We start from the raw sequence: 20,329 nt of genomic DNA on the forward strand, positions 1-20,329 counted from the left end.
TAAAGAAATGTATTTATTGGAACAATATATATATTTTTTTTTTATTTAGGATTTTTTGTTTTTTACTTCTTTACATTGCCCCGGGGGGGGACATCACTGTATAGTGACTGATCGCTGATCTGACACTTTGCAGTGCACGGTGTCAGATCAGCGATCTGACAGGTACTGCAGGGAGGCTTCCCTGCACCTACTCTGAGCAGGCCCTTGAAAGCCACCTCCCTCCAGGACCCAGAAGGCCCCCCGCGGCCATTTTGGATCCTGGGCCTGCAGAGAGGAGGAGGTAGGAGACCCTCGGAGCAACGTGATCACATCGCGTTGCTCCAAGGGTCTCAGGGAAGCACGCAGGGAGCCCCCTCCCTGCGTGATGCTTCCCTGTGCCGCCGGAACGCTGCCTGGGGTTAATGTGCCTGGGGTCCGTGACCGCTCCTGGCACATTGTGCCAGATGTCAGCTGTAATACTCAGCTGACAAACGGCGGCGATCGGCCGCGCCCCCCCCCCCCCCCCCCCCCGTGTGCGCGGCCAATCGACTATGACGTACTATCCTGTCACTGGGAATTAAGTCCCAGGTCACCTCGACGGGATAGTACGTCATATGGGATTAAGGGGTACCAAAAAAGTGAGAAACAACTGAAATTATGTCTTATATTCTAGGTTCTTCAAAGTAGCCACCTTTTGCTTTGATGAGTGCTTTGCACGCTCTTGGCATTCTCTTGATGAGCTTCAAGAGGTAGTCACCTGGAATGGTCTACCAACAATCTTGAAGGAGTTCTCAGAGATGCTTAGCACTTGTTGGCCCTTTTGCCCTCTCTCTGTGGTCCAGCTCACCCCAAACCATCTCGATTGGGTTCAGGTCTGGTGACTGTGGAGGCCAGGTCATCTGGCGTAGCATCCCATCACTCTCCTTCTTGGTCAAATAGCCCTTACACAGCCTGGAGGTGTGTTTGGGGTCATTGTCCTGTTGAAAAAGAAATGATGGTCCACCTAAAGGCAAACTGGATGGAATAGCATGCCGCTGCAAGATGCTTTGGTAGCCATGCTTGTTCAGTGTGCCTTCAATTATGAATAAATCCCCAACAGTGTCACCAGCAAAGCACCCCCACACCATCACACTTCCTTTTCCATGCTTCACGGTGGGATCCAGGCATATAGAGTCCATCCGTTCACCTTTTCTGCGTCTCACAAAGACATGGTGGTTGGAACCAAAGATCTCAAATTTGGACTCATCAGTCCAAAGTACAGATTTCCACTGGTTTAATGTCCATTCCTTGTGGTCTTTAGCCCAAACAAGTGTCTTCTGCTTGTAGCCTGTCCTTAGCAGTGGTTTCCTAGCAGCTATTTTACCATGAAGGCCTGCTGCACAAAGTTTCCTCTTAACAGTTGTTGTAGAGATAAGTCTGCTGCTAGAGCTCTGTGTGGCATTGACCTGGTCTCTAATCTGAGCTGCTGTTAACCTGCGATTTCTGAGGCTGATGACTTGAATAAACTTATCCTCAGAAGCAGAGGTGACTCTTGGTCTTCCTTTCCTGGGGCAGTCCTCATGTGAGCCAGTTTCTTTGTAGCGCTTGATGGTTTTTGCCACAGCACCAATTTTTAGGACTGACTGACCTTCATTTCTTAAAGTAATGATGTCCACTCGTTTTTCTTTACTTAGAATTTGTATTATGGCAAGTAAAAAGCAGCTAACAGTCTATTCAGTAGGACTATCAGCTGTGTATCCACCAGACTTCCTGGACAACACAACTGATGGTCCCAACCCCATTTATAAGGCAAGAAATCCCACTTATTAAACTTGACAGGGAACACCTGTGAAGTGAAAACCATTCCCGGCGACTACTTCTTGAAGCTCATCAAGAGACTGCCAAGAGTGTGCAAAGCAGTCATCAAAGCAAAAGGTGGCTACTTTGAAGAACCTAGAATATAAGACATAATTTCAGTTGTTTCACACTTTTTTGTTAAGTATATAATTCCACATGTGTTAATTCATAGTTTTGATGCCTTCAGTGTGAATATGCAATTTTCAGAGTCATGAAAATACAGAAAAATCTTTAAAGGAGAAGGTGTGTCCAAACTTTTGGTCTGTACTGTATGTGGTCAAAATTGTTGGTATCCCTCTTTTAATGACAGAAAAACCCACAATGGTGACAGAAATAACTTGAATCTGACAAATGTAATAAGAAATAAAAGATCTATCAAAATGAACAAATGAAAGTCAGACATTGCTTTTCAACCATGCTTCCACAAAATTAAAAAAAAAATAAAACTCATGAAATATTACTGAACAGAAATGATGGTACCCCTGAAAGTAATATGACAAAAGGGACATGTTAAATCGCGGTGTGTCCACTAACTAGCATCACAGGTGTCTACAATCTTGGAATCAGTGAGTGACCTGTATATAGGGCTACAGATACTCACTGTGCTGTTTGGTGCCATGGTGTGTATCGCACTCAACATGGACCAGAGGAAGCAAAGGAAAGAGTTGTCTCAGGAGAGTAGAAAGAAAATTATAGACAAACATGTTACAGCTTAAGTAATAAGAGAATCTCCAAGCAGCTTGATGTTCCTGTGACTACAGTTGCACATATTATTCAGAAATGTAAGATCCATGGGACTGTAGCCAACCTCTCTAGACTTAGCCACAGGAGGAAAATTGATGACAAATCAAATAGACGGATAATACGAATGGTAACAAAAGAGCCCAGAAAAACTTCTAAACAGATTAACGGTGAACTTCAAGCTCAAGGAACATCAGTGTCAGATCGCACCTTCCATCGTTGTATGAGCCAAAGTGGACTTCATGGGAGACGATCAAGGAGGAAACCATTGATGAAAAAAAATCATAAAAATGCCAAACTGGAACTTGCCAAACTACATGTTGACAAGCCACAAAGCTTCTGAGAGAATGTCCTACGGACAGATGAGACAAAAATTGAACTTTTTCCTATCGCCACGACTGCTCCCAACGAGAGAGGGGATACACCCACCATCAAGACAGGGAGGCTCTGTTATGTTCTGGGGCTGCTTTGCTGCATCTGGCACAGGATGCCTAGAATCTGTACAGGGTACAATGAAATCTCAAAACTATTAAGGGATTCTAGAGAGTAATGTGCTGCCCAGTGTCAATAAGCTTGGTCTCAGTCACAGGTCATGGGTCTTTCAACAGGATAATGACCCCAAAACACAGCTAAAAGCACCCAAGAATGGCTAAGAGGAAAACATTGAACTATTGTGAAGCGGCCTTCTATAAGCCCTTATCTAAATCCAATTGAGCATCTTTGGAAAGAGCTGAAACATACCGTCTGGAAAAGGCAACCTTCAGACATGAGACAACTGGAGTAACTTGCTCTTGAGGAGTGGCCAAAATACCTGTTGAGAGGTGTAGAAGTCTCATTGACAGTTAGGGTATGTGCACACGTCCGGATTTCTTGCAGAAATTTCCTGAAGAAATCCGGAAATTTTCTGCAAGAAATCCGCATTTTTTTTTTGCGTTTTTTTTCCCGTTTTCTTTTTAGCATTTTGCAAGCGTAATTAGCTTGCAGAATGCTAAAGTTTTCCAAGCGATCTGTAGCATCGCTTGGAAAACTGACTGACAGGTTGGTCACACTTGTCAAACATACTGTTTGACAAGTGTGACCAACTTTTTACTATAGATGCAGCTTATGCAGCATCTATAGTAAAAGATAGAATGTTTAAAAATAATTAAAAAAAATAAAAAAAATGGTTATACTCACCCTCTGCAGCCTCTGTTCCTATAGATGCCGGTGTGGTTCAGGACCTTCGATGACGTCACGGGATGTGATTGGTCGCGAGCGGTCACATGAGCGGTCACGCGACCAATCACAAGACAGTGACGTCATCGCAGGTCCTGAACCACACCATCTAAAGGAACAGAAGCGGCAGCATGCAGCGGTGAGAAGCGGGAACACTCCGGGGGACATCGAAGGTGAGTATAGGACTATTTTTTATTTTAATTCTTTTTTTTTTTTTTACCAATTATATGGTGCCCAGTCCGTGGAGGAGAGTCTCCTCTCCTCCACCCTGGGTACCAACCGCACATAATCTGCTTACTTCCCGCATGGTGTGCACAGCCCCGTGCGGGAAGTAAGCAGATCAATGCACTCCTAGGTGTGCGGAATCCCCGCAATTCCGCATTTTTAATGAACATGTTGCTTTCTTTTCCACGATGCGATTTTTTTGCGGAAAAAATCGCAACATTTGCACAAAAAATGCAGAATACACTGTAAATAATAGGAGGTATATATAAGCGTTTTTTTCGCGTTTTTATAGCGAAAAAACGAGAAACGCGAAAAATCCTGAACGTGTGCACATGGCCTTACAGGAATCATTTGATTTCAGTGATTGCCTCGAAAGGTGGTGCAACTGTGACGTCTAAGGAGGGACGTGCTATGAGAGTGAACCCTCTGGGTCATGGCACTGAGGCTCCCACGAGCGAGTGGACCTGGCAGAGCCAACCCCTATACCGGGATCATTAGGGGCAGACCCGAGGGAGTCAAGTACCGCGACAGCTGGCACCAAGAGGGGCAGCTCAAGAGGAGACAAGAGGACCGCTGACCGGACCAAGGAAAAAAGATAAACTGGACTGGACCGGAGCTACGGAGACAAAATACTCTGACATAAGTACAGGTTAGGTAACAGGGAGAAACAGAGGGGTAGGACGGAACAGGTAGTCAGGAGCAGGCAGGTAGTCAGGACCGGACAGGTAGTCAGGAAAAAGAGCCAAAACAGCATACAGTAAGCACACGGTAATCAGGCGCCTCCAATATGGAGCCGCCTGATGTACCCTGTGCTGACACCTTATAGGAGCGCTTATGCCTCTGGGAATGTGTAGAGAGGGTTAAGAGGGTAGGGGAGCGCGTGCCCGCGACCAAAGGTGCATGCATGGGGCTGACACAGACCGGAAGGAGAGAGGACACCACACAGGAACACCCAGGCGGCGAGAAGACAGGTCGAGGAACCAGGGCGGCAATAGAGACACAAACCCTGCGCAATTCTTTCCCTGCGCCGCTGCTACAACAACTTTATATGATCAACTTGCATAGGCTCTGGAGCAGAAGTACTGGGAAGCCTGGTCGGACAAGGACTAGGAACCCGGTTAAACCTAAAGGACCTCCTTTCCCTAACCGCCTCACAAGAGCGTTCCTGGAACCGTAAATCAATACGTGTGGCCAGGGGATATAAGGTCCTCTAAAGTGGTAGGCGAGCTCATCCTTTATCTTACCTAAAAGGCCCCTACCAATGCCTCATTATTCCACCCCAGCTCTGACGATCGTATTCGGAAGCGGATAGCGTATTGTCCTGTATTGTCCCCAGGTGCCCCGGCTCATCAATGACCTTACGGAAAGTGTCCAAGAAGTTCTGAATACTAGAGACAACCGGGTCATCCCACTCCCGCAGGGGGTTCACGCAACCTAAGCCTCCCTCTCGAGATGGGACATGATAAACGCCACCGTGGCTCGATCAGAAGGGTATTGCTGGGGCAAGAGCTCCAAGTGTAGACGGCACTGGTTCAGAAAACCCCGACACAATTTGGGATTTCCGCTATATCTAGGAGGCTTTCCCAAACGAGGCAGCAGATGAGGTGAAGGATCACGAAGAGGGGCAGAAGCAGCGGCAGAGGACTGAAGAGAAAGTGAGAGGTCATCAACAGACACCATGTAACTAAGAATATGGGACTGAGTATCATGCTCTTTACTGCACGAACTCCTGCTGGAGCCCTGCCAGCAGAGGCACATTCCCTGGATCGGAAGTCTGTAAGGAGGTCAGCCGAGTGTCCATAGATTTCAAAACGGACATGATCCGGGTCTGATTTTCATACAAAAGAGCAATTCTTTTTGAGTTGCGGCTGAGGTACCAGCGGGGTGCATGGCCTGATTACACTGTGATGTCTAAGGAGGGACGTGCTACGAGAGTGGACCCTCTGGGTCGCGGCATTGAAGCTCTTACGAGTGAGTGGACCCTCTGGGTCGCAGCACTGAAGCTCTTATGAGCGAGTGGACCTGGGAGAGCCGACCCCTATACCGGGATCATTAGGGGCAGACCTGAGGGAGTCAAGTACCGTGACAGCTGGCACCAAGAGGGGCAGCTCAAGAGGAGACAGGAGGACCACAGACCGGACCAAGGAGAGAAGGTAAGATGAGAAATAAAGGTTATATTATACTCACCCAGGGGCGGTCCCGCTGTGGTCCGGGCCGAGGGGCGTCCGGGTCCGGCGCCTCCTATCTTCATTCGATGACGTCCTCTTCTGGACTGGACCGGAGCTAGAGAGACGGAACCACCAAGACAGAATACTAGAATGGAAGTACAGGCTAGGTAACAGAGAAACAGAGGGGTAGGACTGAACAGGTAGTCAGGGGAGGTCAGGTAGTCAGGAGGGGGCAGGTAGTCAGAACCGGACAGGTAGTCAAAAAAGGGCCAAAACAGCGTACAGTAAGCACAAGGTAGTCGGGCGCCTCCAATTTGGAGGAGCCACCTGATATACCCTGTGCTGACAACTGATAGGAGCGCTAACTCCTCTGGGAAGGTACAGAGAGAGTTAAGAGGGAAGAGGAGCGCGCGCCCACAACCTAAGATGCATGCACGGGGCTGACATAGACCGGAAGGAGAAAGGAGAGAGGACACCACGCTGGAACCCCTGGGTGGCAGGATGACAGGTCGGGGAACCAGTGCGGTGCCTGGAGTGGTGAGCGGGGAGCAGGGAAGAGGACCTGGAGGCAGAAGCAGCGGCGGCAGCGGATGCCAGCATGTCAGTGGAGGCCAGCATGACAGCAACAAAATATTAAACCTTTCGCGCCAGAGCCCGTCTTTGCCATCTTGACTGGCCTAATTTTTTCAATTCTCACCACTGTCACTTTATGAGGTATAACTCTAAAATGCTTCAACGAATCCTGGTGATTGAGATTGTTTTCTGGTGACATATTGTACTTTATGATAGTGATAAAAATGTATTTTATATAACTTGCGTTTATTTGTTAAAAAAATGGAAATTTGGCGAAAATTTTGAAAATTTCGCAATTTTCGCAATTTTTATTTTTATGCTTTTAAATCAGAGAGGCATATCACACAAACTAGTTACTAAATAACATTTCTCACATGTCTACTTTACATCAGCACAATTTTGGAAACAAATTTTTTTGTTAGGAAGTTATAAGGGTTAAAAGTTGCCCAGTGATTCCTCAGTTTTAGAACAAAATTTACAAAACCATTATTTTTAGGGACCAAATCACATTTGAAGTGAGTTTTGAGGGGTCAATATGACAGAAAATGCCCAAAAGTGACACCATTCTAAAAACTGCACCCCTCAAGGTGCGCAAAACCACATTCAAGAAGTTTATTAACTCTTCAGGTGCATCACAGCAATGAATGGAATGTGGAAGGAAAAAATAAACATTTACTTTTCTTTCACAAAAATTGTCCTAATTTTTTTTACTTTCGCAAGGGTAACAGGAGAAAATTTTGTTTTGCAATTTCTCCTGAGCATGCCGATGCCCCATATGTGGGGAACTCTACTGTTTGGGTGCACGGCAGGGCTCAGAATGAAATGCATGCCATTTGACTTTTTGAATGTAGAATATGATGGAATAATGAGCGGTTGCCATGTCGCGTTTGGAAAGCCCCTGATGTGCCTAAAGAGTGGAAACACCCCACAAGTGACACCACTTTGAAAACTAGACCCACCAAGGAACTTATCTAGATCTGTGGTGGGTACTTTGAACCCCCAAGTGCTTCACAGAAGTTAATTACGTAGAGCCATGAAAATGAAAAATCATTTTTTCCACAACAAATGAACTTTTCGCCCTCAATTTTTTTAAAAAGGGTAACAGGAGAAATTGGACCCCAAACGTTGTGCAATTTGTCCTGAGTATGCTGACATCCCATATGTGGGGTAAACCACTGTTATGGCGCATGGCAGAGCTCGGAAGGGAAGGAGCGCCATATTGGTGAGCAGATTTTGCTGGAATTGTTTGTGGGTGACATATCACATTGTCAGAGCCCCTGAGGTGCCAGAACTGCATAAGCCCCCAAAAGTGACTGCATTTTACAAAATACTTCCCTGAGTGAATTCTTCTAGAGGTGCAGTAAGCATACTGACACCACAGCTGTTCCATAGAAAATTATACCATTGGGCAGTGAAGAAAAAATAATTACATTTTTACCATTAAAATGTTGCTTTAACCCAAAATTTTACTTTGGAAAATAGGTAGATATGTAAATGGTCACTACAGCCATAGATGAATTTGCAGAGGGGTGTCATTTCCAAAATGGGGTCACTTCAGTGGGGATACTGCTGTTATGGTACTTTGGAGAGTCGCTAAGTGCCAGAACAACAGAATCCCCCTGAAGGGACCCCATTTTGGAACTGTCAAAAATGTAATTGTAGTACCCAATATATTGTGCCCAGCATGTATCTCTGGAGACATCCCTCCACGTACCCCCGGAAATTGTTACGTTAGCTCTACTCAAATGTGTCTGTCACTAAATAAACCAAATGCTTGCATGTCAAAACAGTTTAAAAACTTGGTTCTGTATGGAAGATTTTAAATCAGCCATGGAGGCATTGAGCCACGAAGGCATTGATTTGGCATTGTGGGCAATAATAGCGGGTATCATGCTTAATTCCTCTCTTGGAACATACACGACATCTTCTCTGGGGGTTCTTTCTTGTTTCAGTTGCTTGAATGAGTGCAATAAAATGTTGCTCAGTGAGTTTTCGAAGATCTTCAGATTCTAAAGGATTGGCGGGGACAACATTTTCAAAAACAAGATTTTCAATTACCTTTTCCTGATAATCAAGGAAAGTATCAAGCCCCCATGTTACGTTCAACCAAACTTCTAAATGGGGGTATGCTGGTGTAGTACTTGTCAACATACAGATTGTAGCCTTTTTGTAAAAATGGAGTTGTCTGCTCCTAAACGATTTTTCCAGATGTCCCCAGATAAGTAGGGCATCCTGGTGAGTTTAGTTGGCAATCTTTCCCCTCATAAATTGAACTGTCTCACATTTTATAGAGCTTTATTCCGAACCTTGCCCTCTTAGAAGGAATAAATTGCTTGAGCTGCAGTCTTCCTTTCAATTTTACAAGGGACTCATCAATGGAAATGTCTTCTGTTGGGGTGTAGAGCTTTAAGTACTTTTCTGTCAAGTCTTCGATGATGGGTCTGATTTTGAATAGTCTGTCATGTTCTGGGGCATTTCTGGGCAGACATTGACTATTGTCATTAAAATACCAAAATATCATGAGCATTTCATAACAGGTCCTAGGAAGAATGGCAGAAAACATAGGGGTGGCTTGAACAGGGCGGTTGGACCAATAGGAACTAATGCTCGTTTTTTTAACAAGCACCATAGCGAATTTAAGTCCTAAATGTTTTTTCATTTCTAGGACATAAGTTGGTGTTCATAAATTTGATTTAGCATAATAGGATCAGGAATTCTGGCTGATGAATTGGGACGCATATAAATTTGAAGGACAATATGCTCTAGTAAGCTATCTGTCAGAAACAAATTAAAAACCATTAACTGGTCCAAAATTTTCCACCTCCACATTGATACCAGGAATGGCATTAACCCCTTTCTGACCTCGGATGGGATAGTACGTCCGAGGTCAGAACCCCCGCTTTGGTGCGGGCTCCGGCGGTGAGCCCGCATCAAAGCCGGGACATGTCAGCTGTTTTGAACAGCTGACATATGCCCGCAATAGCCACAGGTGGAATCGCTATCCACCCGCCGCTATTAACTATTTAAATGCCGCTGTCAATCGCTGACAGCGGCATTTTACCGGCACTTCCGGCCATCGGGCCGGAAATGAGCGCATCGCCGACCCCCGTCACATGATCGGGGGTCAGCGATGCATCTGCATAGTAACCATAGAGGTCCTTGAGACCTCTATGGTTATTGATGCCGGTTTGCTGTGAGCGCCACCCTGTGGTCGGCGCTGGTAGCAAGCCTGTAATTCAGCTACATAGCAGCGATCTGATGATCGCTGCTATGTAGCTGAGCCGATCGAGTTGTGCCAGCTTCTAGCCTCCCATGGAGGTTATTGAAGCATAGCATAAGTAAAAAAAAAAAAAGTTTAAAAAATGAGAAAAAAAATATATAAAAGTTTAAATCACCCCCCTTTCGCCCCATTCAAAATAAAACAATAAAAAAAAATCAAGCCTACACTTATTTAGTATCGGCAATCTATCAATAGAAAAAAGGTTTAACCTGATCGCTAAATGGCGTAGCGAGAAAATAATTCGAAATGCCAGAATTACGTTTTTTGGTCGCCGTGACATTGCATTAAAATGCAATAACAGGCGATTAAAAGAACGTATCTGCACCAAAATGGTATAATTAAAAACATCAGCTTGGATCGCAAAAAATAAGCCCTTAACCAAACCCAGATCACGAAAAATGGAAACCCTATGGGTATCGGAAAATGGCGCAATTTTTTATCATCAAAGTTTGGAATTTTTTTCACCACTTATATAAAAGAGAACCTAGACATGTTTGGTGTCTGTGCACTCGTAATGACCTGGAGAATTATAATGACTGGTCAGTTTTAGCATTTATTGAACCTAGTAAAAAAGCCAAACAAAAAACAAGTGTGGGATTGCACTTTGTTTGCAATTTCACCGCACTTGGAATTATTTTCCCGTTTTCTAGTACATGACATGGTGAAACCAATAATGTCGTTCAAAAGTGCAACTCGTTTCGCAAAAAATAAGCCCTCACATGGCCATATTGACAGAAAAATAAAAAAAGTTATGGCTCTGGGAAGGAGGGGAGCGAAAAACAAACACAGAAAATCCCAAAGTCATGAAGGGGTCAAAATTAGGGATGAATGGAGTAGCCAAAACTGAAGCCTCCCATCTGGGAAATGCTACATCAAGAGGAAAAGCCCCTTGGACATTGGTGTGCGCCAATTCACGAGCACTAGGGACAGCGCTAGAACTGGGCATTGTTCCCTGAGTTGGAGACATTTCTCCAGAAGTGCTATTTGTCCATCTTATTGTACTGGTCCTTGTGTGTGAGGATGGACCAGAATCACTGCTCATTTCTGAGCTATCACTGTCGCTGCTACTAAAGCCCTCGAAATCCACATCGCCATCTGGCACTGCACTTTCTTAGCTGTCAGAACATAAAAGTGCATAAGCCTCCTCTGCACTATAACACTGACCGGCCATTTTACTCGTTTTTATTTTATTTTTTCCGGAAATAGAAAACTGACGTGACGTGTCTGAGGTGACCAAAATATTGGTGAGACAATTGAGAAAAGCCTTATTCTTTAGCCTAACCCTAACTTTAGAATAAACCCTAACTCTAACTTTAGCCTAGTATTCTTAACTTTTTAGCTTAACAGTAACCCTACCTTTAGCTTAACAGTAACCCTAACTTTAGCTTAACAGTAACCCTAACTTTAGCCCCAACGTTAACCCAAACTATGACACTAACCCTAACCTGCCTTATCTGTTTTTTGTTTTTTTACTTTATAGCAAAATCACTGACTGACAGCTGTTGCCAGCAGCACTTGTAACAGTTTCTCCTCTAATCTCTCACTGACAAGAGATCTGAGGATAAATGGCGTTTTTATGAGGCAGATTGCCCGGGAAGGTTCGTTGCAACAACAATCTTTCCTAGTAATTTGTCTCATTGGCTGGTGTGAAACTGAAGTCATCAGGACCTGAACCAATCAGGTCTCGATGAGGGTATGGGTCACAGGAAGTGTTGTGCGCCGGAATCTCCTTGTTATAAGGTACGTGGGGGTCCCAATGAGCACAAAACCGTAGACAAATGTCGGCGCTGCACAAATCTGGGGAATGAATGGAATGCAAAATTCCAAGGCTCGAGTTCATATGAGGACATCCAGCAGAGGGCGCATCACCGCGACTCGAGGTAACTACAGTACATTCCCCTGCATTCCATTCATTCCCCGGATTTTTACAGCCATGAGCAAAGCTGCATTAGCAGAGCTCCTGGGTGGAAAATGATTTAACCCCTTCAGATGGATTTACATCGTGGGACGTGACTGAACGGACGGAAGGTATGGGATATTGTTGATTTTTTTATTTTTCCTTTTTTACAGAACGAGGGTCTTCAGGTGTATTAAGAGTATAATAAAATATTAAAACACCCTGTGTCTTTATTTCATTAAAATACTTTTTAATAATGTGGGTGTGTTTTATTAACCATTTCGTACTATTGGATTAATTATGGATAGGTGTCATAATTGACGCCTCTCCATTATTAATCTGGCTTAATGTCACCTTACAATAGCAAGGTGACATTAACCCTTCATTACCCCATATCCCACCGCTACACGGGAGTGGGAAGAGAGTGGCCAAGTGCCAGAATAGGTGCCTTTTCTGGGGTTGCTGGGGGCCGTTGTTTTTAGCCAGAGGGGTCCTATAACCATGGTCCCTCTCTAGGCTATTAATATCTGCCCTCAGTCACTGGCTTTACCACTCTGGCGGAGAAAATTGTGCGGGAGCCCACACCAATTTTTTCCACGATTTAACCCTTTAATTTAATAGCTAGAGCGCCCAAATTTTGCACATACACACTACTAACATTAGTAGTGTGGAATATGTAAAAAAAAAAGGGATATGAGATGGTTTACTGTATGTAAACCATGTCTCATATCCTGTCGGATTTGTGAAGGAGATAGGCAAAGCCGGCAATTGAATTACCGGCTTTTCTGTTATCTCGCGCTCAATTAAATATACCGTATTTTCCGCTTTGTAAGACGCACTTTATTTCCCCCAAATTTGGGGGGGAAATGGGGGTGCGTCTTACAAAGCAGATATACTGCTTACCATTACAGGCTGGGATGAAGGGGTGTCCGCTGCCGCCCGCTGCTGCTGCCGCCCACCACCGCTGCTGCTGCCACCCACCACCGCTGCTGCTGCCGCCCGCCACCGCTGTCGCCCGCCACCGCGGTTGTCCGCTGCTACTCCGGTGCTGCGGGGGCTCTGGCGACATTTTGTGAAAGACCAGAGCCCCCCGGCAGTTCGTCCATGCGTTCCTTCCTGTATGACTGACTCAAAAAAAATGGCCGCCGAAATCTCGGGAGATGAGATTTCAGCGCTGAGATCTCATCTCTCGAGATTCCGGCGGCCATTTTCCCGGAGTCAGTCATACAGGAATACATGGACGAACTGCCAGGGGGCTCTGGCCTTTCACAATATGTCGGCAGAGCCCCCGCAGCACCGGAAACAGCCCTGCAGCCCCGAAGCCCCCCTGCAGCACAGGAGCTCCCCCGCAGACCGCCTCATCCCAGCCTGCAGCACAGGAGCCCCCCTGCAGACTGCCTCATCCCAGCCTGCAGCACAGGAGCCCCCCTGCTGCACAGGAGCCCCCCTGCAGACCCCCTCATCCCAGCCTGCTGCATAGGAGCCCCCCTGCAGACCTCCTCATCCCAGCCTGCAGCAATGATCCACTCCTGCCTCCAGCAACGACCCTGGGACCCTGATCCACTGCAGCCACAACCCCTGGTAAGTAATAAGACGCATGGATTATAAGACGCCCCACCAATTTATTAAAAAAAGTTTTTTCCTATTTTTCTCCTCAAAATTTGGGGTGCGTCTTATAATCCGGAGCGTCTTACAAAGCGAAAAATACGGTAAATACAGTGTATATATATATATAACTGTATATATGTTTTAACGAACATTTGAGCCCATAAATCCATTAGATGTCGGTTTTGCAAGCCTGCGAGAGAATCTCGCAGTACGGATGCCATACGGATTACATACGGAGGATGACATGCGTAAAATACGCTGCCACACCCTGCCTACGGTTGACATACGGACCACTATTTTGGGAACAGTTCTGCGTATTACGGCCGTAAAAAACGGACCGTATTTTCATACGCTGAGTGTGACGCCGGCCTTATTATTACTTTTGTCAGATTCAAGTTATTTCTGTGACCATTGTGGGTTTTTCTGTCATTAAACGAGGGGTAACAACAATTTAGACTACGTGTGTAGGAGGAATGATTATTTTTACTCCACAGCCACTTTCTGAAAATTAACACGCAGTGGATGTTAGGCTACGTTCACATTAGCGTTGTCAGGCGCAGCCGCGGCGACGCATGCGTCATGCGCCCCTATATTTAACATGGGGGGCGCATGGACATGCGTTGCACTTGCGTTTTGTGACGCATGCGTCACTGTGGTGCATGCATCAGGTCGCAGAGGACGCTGCATGATGCAGTTTTTTCTGCGCCAAAAACCATGAAAAAGTGGATGCATGCGTCACAAAACGCTGCGTTGTGCATGCGTTCACATTTGCGTTGTGCGTTGCGTCGCCGACGCTGCACCGCACAACGCAAATGTGAACGTAGCCTTAGAGAGTGAAAATTACACATTTGCCATTTTATTACCCAGGACATAGTGCCCAGATTGTGCTCCAGGAGACACACACCGCAAATTAAGTGGTTTCTTCTCACTATAATTTTGCTAAATACAGGGATCCTAAATGTTGTTTGAGCACTCACTGCAAGACTCTGAAGTGGTAGCGTATTTTTCTGGATTGGTTTATAGAAACGCTGTTGCTTTTCAACAGCCTTTGAGCCACTAATAGTGTGGGAACCTCTTTTTCCATTGACAGATGATGGACCTGAGTGGGGATTTGTTTTTTTGAGATAAGAATTGGTATTATTTTCGCCTATATAACATTGATTGGTTTCTTTTTATTTGCTATTTGGGAGTCAGAGTGAACAGATGAACACCACACACTACTGGTTCATCCAACAAGGTTTTCTATTAGACTGTGAACTGTCATTGTCTTGGTAAATAATTAATTAATTTAAATATTTTTTTACATAGATTGCCATTTCTATGCACAGTTTAAGTAGAAATGTTAAATAATATAAAACTCAAGGACATTTTATTAAAAATAATGTTTATCTTAGCAGATGACTGTACCAGGAGATCAGAGGGACAGCTGACATCTTCAATTTTTAAATCTGATCATCTTGAGATCTTACAAGATACAACTGAAGTGATTGCTGTTACTCCAGATATATCATCATCCATTCACAGCAAAGATCTATCATATGATCCTATGAAACAGGTCCCATCTTCTGATTCATTACTGACTACTAAGGAAAATCAAAGTCACAAAACAGGCATTAAAAAACAAACTGCTCCTAAAGCAAAGAAGTCATTTTCATGTTCAGAATGTGGGAAATGTTTTAACCATAAAGCAGATTTGGTTAATCACCATAGAACTCACACAGGGGAGAAGCCTTTTTCCTGTTCAGAATGTGGGAAATGTTTTGCACGTAAATCAATGCTTGTTACACACCATAGAACTCACACAGGGGAGAAGCCTTTTTCATGTTCAGAATGTGGGAAATGTTTTAGCCAGAAATCAGATTTGGTTCATCACCATAGAACTCACACGGGGGAGAAGCCTTTTTCCTGTTTAGAATGTGGGAAATGTTTTAACAAGAAATCACATTTTGTTACACACCAAAGAACTCACACAGGGGAGAAGCCTTTTTCTTGTTCAGAATGTGGGAAATCTTTTAATCAGAAAGGGCATCTTGATGAACACCGAAGAATCCATACAGGAGAGAAGCTTTTTTCTTGTTCAGAATGTGGGAAATGTTTTACTCAGAATTCACGTCTTGTTACACATGAGAGAACTCATACAGCAGAGAAGCCATTTTCATGTTCAGAATGTGGGAAATGTTTTACACGTAAATCAATGCTTGTTACACACCATAGAACTCACACAGGGGAGAAGCCTTTTTCATGTTCAGAATGTGGGAAATGTTTTAGCCAGAAATCAGATTTGATTCATCACCATAGAACTCACACGGGGGAGAAGCCTTTTTCCTGTTTAGAATGTGGGAAATGTTTTAACAAGAAATCACATTTTGTTACGCACCAAAGAACTCACTCAAGGGAGAAGCCTTTTTCTTGTTCAGAATGTCAGAAATCTTTTAACCAGAAAGGGAATCTTAATGAACACCGAAAAATCCACACAGGAGAGAAGCCATTTTCATTTTCAGAATGTGGGAATTGTTTTAAATGGAAAATAAATCTTGATAGCCATCAATGATCCCACACAGGGGAGAAGCCTTTTTCCTGTTCAAAATGTGGGAAATGTTTTAACCAGAAATGGTATCTTGTTAATCACCAGAGAACTCACACAGGGGAGAAGCCTTTTTCCTGTTCAAAATGTGGGAAATGTTTTAAGGAAAAATCAGATTTGGTAATCACCATAGAACTCACGCAGGGAAGAAGCCTTTTTCCTGTTCAAAATGTGGGAAATGTTTTATTCAGAAATCAGATTTGGCTTGGCACCATAGAACTCACACAGCAGAGAAGCCATTTTCATGTTTAGAATGTGGGAAATGTTTTAAATGGAAAATAAATCTTGATTAGCCATCAAAGAACCCACACAGGGGAGAAGCCTTTTTCCTGTTCAGAATGTGGTAAATGTTTTAACCAGAAATGGTATCTTGTTAATCACCAGAGAACTCACACAGGGGAGAAGCTTTTTTCCTGTTCTGAATGTGGGAAATGTTTTAACCACAAATGGCATCTTGTTAATCACCAGAGAACTCACACAGGGGAGATGCCTTTTTCCTGTTCAGAATGTGGTAAATGTTTTAACCAGAAATGATATCTTGTTAATCACCAGAGAACTCACACAGGGGAGAAGCTTTTTTCCTGTTCAGAATGTGGGAAATGTTTTAACCACAAATGGCATCTTGTTAATCACCAGAGAACTCACACAGGGGAGAAGCCTTTTTCCTGTTCAGAATGTGGGAAATGTTTTAAGGAGAAATCAGATTTGGTTAATCACCATAGAACTCACACAGGGGAGAAGCCTTTTTCCTGTTCAGAATGTGGGAAATGTTTTATCCATAAATCACTTTTGGTTAGTCATCAGAGAACCAAAAAAGGGGAGAAGCCTTTTTCTTGTTCAGAATGTGGGAAATCTTTTAATCAGAAAGGGCATCTTGATGAACACCGAAGAATCCATACAGGAGAGAAGCTTTTTTCATGTTCAGAATGTGGGAAATGTTTTACTCAGAATTCACGTCTTGTTACACATGAGAGAACTCATACAGCAGAGACGCCATTTTCATGTTCAGAATGTGGGAAATGTTTTACACGTAAATCAATGCTTGTTACACACCATAGAACTCACAAAGGGGAGAAGCCTTTTTCATGTTCAGAATGTGGGAAATGTTTTAAATGGAAAATAAATCTTGATAGCCATCAAAGAAACCACACAGGGGAGAAGCCTTTTTCCTGTTCAGAATGTGGTAAATGTTTTAACCATAAATGATATCTTGTTAATCACCAGAGAACTCACACAGGGGAGAAGCTTTTTTCCTGTTCTGAATGTGGGAAATGTTTTAACCACAAATGGCATCTTGTTAATCACCAGAGAACTCACACAGGGGAGATGCCTTTTTCCTGTTCAGAATGTGGTAAATGTTTTAACCAGAAATGATATCTTGTTAATCACCAGAGAACTCTCACAGGGGAGAAGCTTTTTTCCTGTTCAGAATGTGGGAAATGTTTTAACCACAAATGGCATCTTGTTAATCACCAGAGAACTCACACGGGAGAAGCCGTTTTCCTGTTCAGAATGTGGGAAATGTTTTAAAGGGAAGGTGCCATAAAAAAAAAAATTTTTACAGCAATTGTAAAAATGTAAAGAATTAATGTTTAAATTTTCTTAAAAAATATTTTCATTTGTTTATAATTTCGTAAAATATGAAAAATAATTTGAAAAGTTTTGGAATTTCCACTTTTAAACACTAGGGGGAGCAGCTGCTGAAATTTCAGAAAAACCTAGTGTACAACTAGCTCACATTACTGCACTGCAGTAATTATGGGCGGAGTCTGCTGACGTGTGTGATGTCTCCTCTCCTTCCCTTCTAGGTGTTTGCTAAGGGATAAGAGGATGATATTCAGGAACCCAGTGAGCAGCCATTTTGTTGGTGACTGCAGAGTAAGGCTGCCGTCACACTAGCAGTATTTGGTCAGTATTTTACATCAGTGTTTGTAAGCCAAAACCAGGAGTGGAACAAATAGAGGAAAAGTATAATAGAAACATATTCACCACTTCTGCATTTATCACCCACTCCTGGTTTTGGCTTACAAATACCTGAGGTAAAATACTGACCAAATACTGAATGTGTGACGGCAGCCTTGTACTGACAAGTAGACAGTCACCGAGGATGGCAGGCAGCAAGGATTCTGGGAGATATGTGGTGGAGGGAGCAGGGTGACAGCAGCGCAGAGTATTTCAGGAGAGCAGTGTGCTGGTCTATGGAGGGGGCACCATGTTCAGTGCGCGGAGCAGCCAGGGATTGTACATAGAACGCTGTCTTTTATACACATGGATGGACCGTCTGCTCCACAGAAATCCAGGAAACATTTCTGCGGATTAATGGCCTGTTCTGATCCAGACTCTGCATGCAAAGACCCCAATCCTCTCCTCAGATCCTGTCTTCTCCATCCTGTCCTGGCGATGTGTGAAAGTGAGACGACAGGCGAAGTACGGGGTGACGCTGGGAAGGAAATGTAGCCATATAGTAACGATAAAAATGAGACCCCTCTCTTCAGCTGCCTCACTAGCCCTGACTGCACCTAACTGAAGGTCATGCTGCCCCCTCTATTACCCCAGATCCGTGTGCAGGTGCTCAGCCAGAACCACTATAGAATGGGTCCGCTTTCTGAAGATAATACTGCCATAGTGTTCTCACATAATGCCACCATATAGATCACACATAATACCGCCATATACATCACACACAATACTATCAAATAGATCACACAATACTGTCATACAGTTCTCACATACCACCATATAGATCACACATAATACCGCCATATAATTCTCACCTAGTACTTCCACATAGATCACACATAATCCCACAATATAGTTCTCATATACCACCGTCATATAGTTTTTACATCATTCCACAACACTGAGCAAACATAATATTGCCATATAGATCACATATAATACCGTCACATAGATCACACAATACTTGGCGGCATAATGTGTGATGATATATATATATTATAATATCCCGGCATAATGTGTGGTCTTTATGGGAGTATATGTGATATATATATCGGCATTATACGTGATCCATATGGTATTGTGCTGCTCTAGGGAGGTGAGAGACGTATGGTGGAAGGAGCAGGGTGACAGGAGCACAGTATTTCAGGAGAGCAGTGTACTGGTCTGTGGGTGGGAGGGTGTGCTCACACTCACGCTCGCAACTGTATACTTATAGCCTTTACTGGCTATTAAAATGGGGGACACCCCCCAAAAAAAGACGTGGGGCCCCCTTATAATTAATAACCATCAAATATTATGCAGACAGCTGCGGGCTGACATTAATAGCCTAGGAAGGGGCCATGGATACTGTCCCCCCCCCCCCCAGGCTAAAAACATCAGCTCTCAGCCGCCTTTTACATGCGCCTTTTCTGGTGCTTTGCCTGGCAATTTCCACTTACCCTGTAGCGGTAGCAAGTGGTGTTCATATTTGTGGGGTTAATGTCACCTCCATATTGTCCGGTGACATCAAGCCCACGGCTTAGTAATGGAGAGGCGTCTATAAGGCACCCATCCATTACTAATCCTATAGTTGTATTGTAAATAAAGACTCGGCCAGAATAAAGTCCTTTATTAATCTTTTTTTAAACCATACCGAACGCATAATCCTCGACTCCCTCATCTCCCACAACAAAAATAATAAACCACATTGAGGAAAGACACGCAGGGGGGAGAGGAGTGCATAGGAGAGGATTAGATACTGCTGAGCCGTGTATCTAATCCTGTCCTGTGATACCGACTACTGAGCCGTGTATCTAATCCTGTCCTGTGTGATACCGACTGCTGAGCCGTGTATCTAATCCTGTCCTGTGTGATACCGACTGCTGAGCCGTGTATCTAATCCTGTCATGTGTGATACCGACTGCTGAGCCGTGTATCTAATCCTGTCCTATGTGATACCGACTGCTGAGCCGTGTATCTAATCCTGTCCTGTGTGATACTGACTGCTGAGGACACAGTACACGGGACAGGATTAGCTACCCAGGACAGAGGTAGCAGTGGTAGGTGTATATAGAGGCAGGTAGCAGTGGTATATAGAGGCAGATAGTGGTATACAGAGGCAGGCAGGCAGTGGTATACAGAGGCAGGCAGGCAGGGGTATACAGAGGCAGGCAGGCAGGGGTATACAGAGGCAGGCAGGCAGGGGTATACAGAGGCAGGCAGGCAGTGGTATACAGAGGCAGGCAGTGGTATACAGAGGCAGGCAGACAGTGGTATACAGAGGC

The 20,329-nt window shown here is 44.2% G+C and overlaps 1 protein-coding gene and 1 pseudogene across 2 annotated transcripts in view; both read left to right on the forward strand.

Moving 5' to 3' along the window:
* Positions 1 to 17,323, forward strand: part of LOC143767686 (uncharacterized) — an 83,423-nt gene extending 66,100 nt beyond the window's left edge. The window contains exon 7 of one of the 2 annotated variants that reach the window (XM_077256170.1): positions 14,917 to 17,323. In XM_077256170.1, the coding sequence (XP_077112285.1) occupies positions 14,917 to 16,073 (1,157 nt within the window). In that variant the 3' untranslated portion in view covers positions 16,074 to 17,323. The remainder of the gene's footprint in view (positions 1 to 14,916) is intronic. The other variant, XM_077256171.1, reaches the window with a different exon arrangement.
* LOC143768216 (uncharacterized) lies at positions 16,193 to 17,312 on the forward strand (annotated as a pseudogene).
* Positions 17,324 to 20,329: the final 3,006 nt, after the last annotated feature.

This window comes from Ranitomeya variabilis, chromosome 4 (assembly GCF_051348905.1).
Source record: "Ranitomeya variabilis isolate aRanVar5 chromosome 4, aRanVar5.hap1, whole genome shotgun sequence".
Classification (NCBI taxonomy): domain Eukaryota; kingdom Metazoa; phylum Chordata; class Amphibia; order Anura; family Dendrobatidae; genus Ranitomeya; species Ranitomeya variabilis.